Consider the following 1,496-nt stretch of genomic DNA (forward strand, 5'->3'; position numbering starts at 1 on the left):
GAAACAAGAAGTAACGAAATAAACATTATGAAAATTCGTATATAAGATGATAAACAAAGAGCAGTTAAATTACTGATACACAGTACAAACCTAGTGAAAAGGAACCAGCATACCAGTTATTATTATTCTTTACAAATTATCAAAATTCCTAAACGAAATTAGACAAGGGCCAACAAATTTAGGAGGATTAAAACACAAAAATGAAACTATTTCACACACATCATCCGAATATATCTACAGGTGAAATAAAAAATAAATCAACACCCAACACCGTACAAAAATGCGAACGATTAAAAGAGAGCTGAATTAAAGGAAACCCATAAAGTAAAACCGGCAAAAAAAAAAAAAAAATTGTGCGTCGAGTCGGCGCGGTGCTGAGCAGCAGACAATTTATCCTTACAAATGAAATTAAAGATGAATTCCCTCAAAAAAAATTTACACACCCCATTCAAGAGAAGCTCTATTTTGAAAAGAAAAAAAAAATCCAAGTAAAACCGACAAAATTTTGAGGAAAGGTGCTGACCAACGCGTGGCGTTCACCAGCCTGAAAGGAGAGTCTCTGGTGGTGCATGGCCTGGCTGTAAAGCTGAGAGAGGGAGTTAGCCGCACTACAGAAGGTAGAGTACATGGTTCGATCCACCTCATCCAGCCTCGTCGCATCGGATTTTCTCTTCTTCGCCATTATTATAAATAAATGGAGATTGAAGATCTTCTTTACCAAATTTTATCACAAAACCTAGAATGGTTTGCCTGAATAAATATGTCTCTCTCTATATATATCTGTGCATTTTGGGTTTGGGGAAGTTCTCAACGAGAATCGGAACAAGCTTTTATAGATAGATAGAGAAAGAGGGATGGTTGAGCTAGTGGGGAAAGGTACCAGTTGTGTTTTAGGAGAGATGCTTGCGTACCGTAATACGTGGTGAAACAGTTCCTTGACGACTCCTCGTTGGATGGTCACGTCATTCAGGACAGTGTAACTGTTCTACCCAATTATTTCTCGTGTTTTAGGACAGAGAAATGCTACAGAAATAGGTTGAAAAATAGGGTTAAAAACAAGTTGTACACGTGTCGATGTCTAATTTAAGAGTTTGAATTTTTTTTTAAAAAATAAAATCCAACAACATACTGTCACACCAGCTTTTTTTCCCCCAATTTTTGAGTCTGGCTAATGATCATTTTTCTTTAGGGCATGCCAATTTGTTTATAATTCATTTGACAAATTTCATTTGCTGCCAAATCAATTGACCTAGTTTCAACTAGGATGAAAGTTTAGAGCCTATTTAAGTCTTATTTTATTGTAAAAATATATTTTAAAATAGTAAATTGATGAAAAATATATAATTAAAAAATAAATTTTTTTGAATTTACGTATAATATTATGGAAAAATTTCATAACTAAAAAGATAACTATTGCCCATTTCAAAAATAAGAATAAAAATTTCAAATTTCAAAAATAAGATAATTATTAAAATTTATTTATAGTTTAATTAAGT

General features: G+C 33.0%; 1 protein-coding gene across 1 annotated transcript in view; it reads right to left on the bottom strand.

Annotated features, from left to right (window-relative positions):
• Positions 1-983, bottom strand: part of LOC111408667 — an 8,035-nt gene extending 7,052 nt beyond the window's left edge. Inside the window, exon 1 of the mRNA XM_023038401.1 lies at positions 524-983. Coding sequence (XP_022894169.1) covers positions 524-682 — 159 coding nt within the window. The 5' untranslated portion in view covers positions 683-983. The remainder of the gene's footprint in view (positions 1-523) is intronic.
• Between the last annotated feature and the right edge of the window lie 513 nt (positions 984-1,496).

This window comes from Olea europaea, chromosome 14 (assembly GCF_002742605.1).
Source record: "Olea europaea var. sylvestris chromosome 14, O_europaea_v1, whole genome shotgun sequence".
NCBI classification, from domain to species: domain Eukaryota; kingdom Viridiplantae; phylum Streptophyta; class Magnoliopsida; order Lamiales; family Oleaceae; genus Olea; species Olea europaea.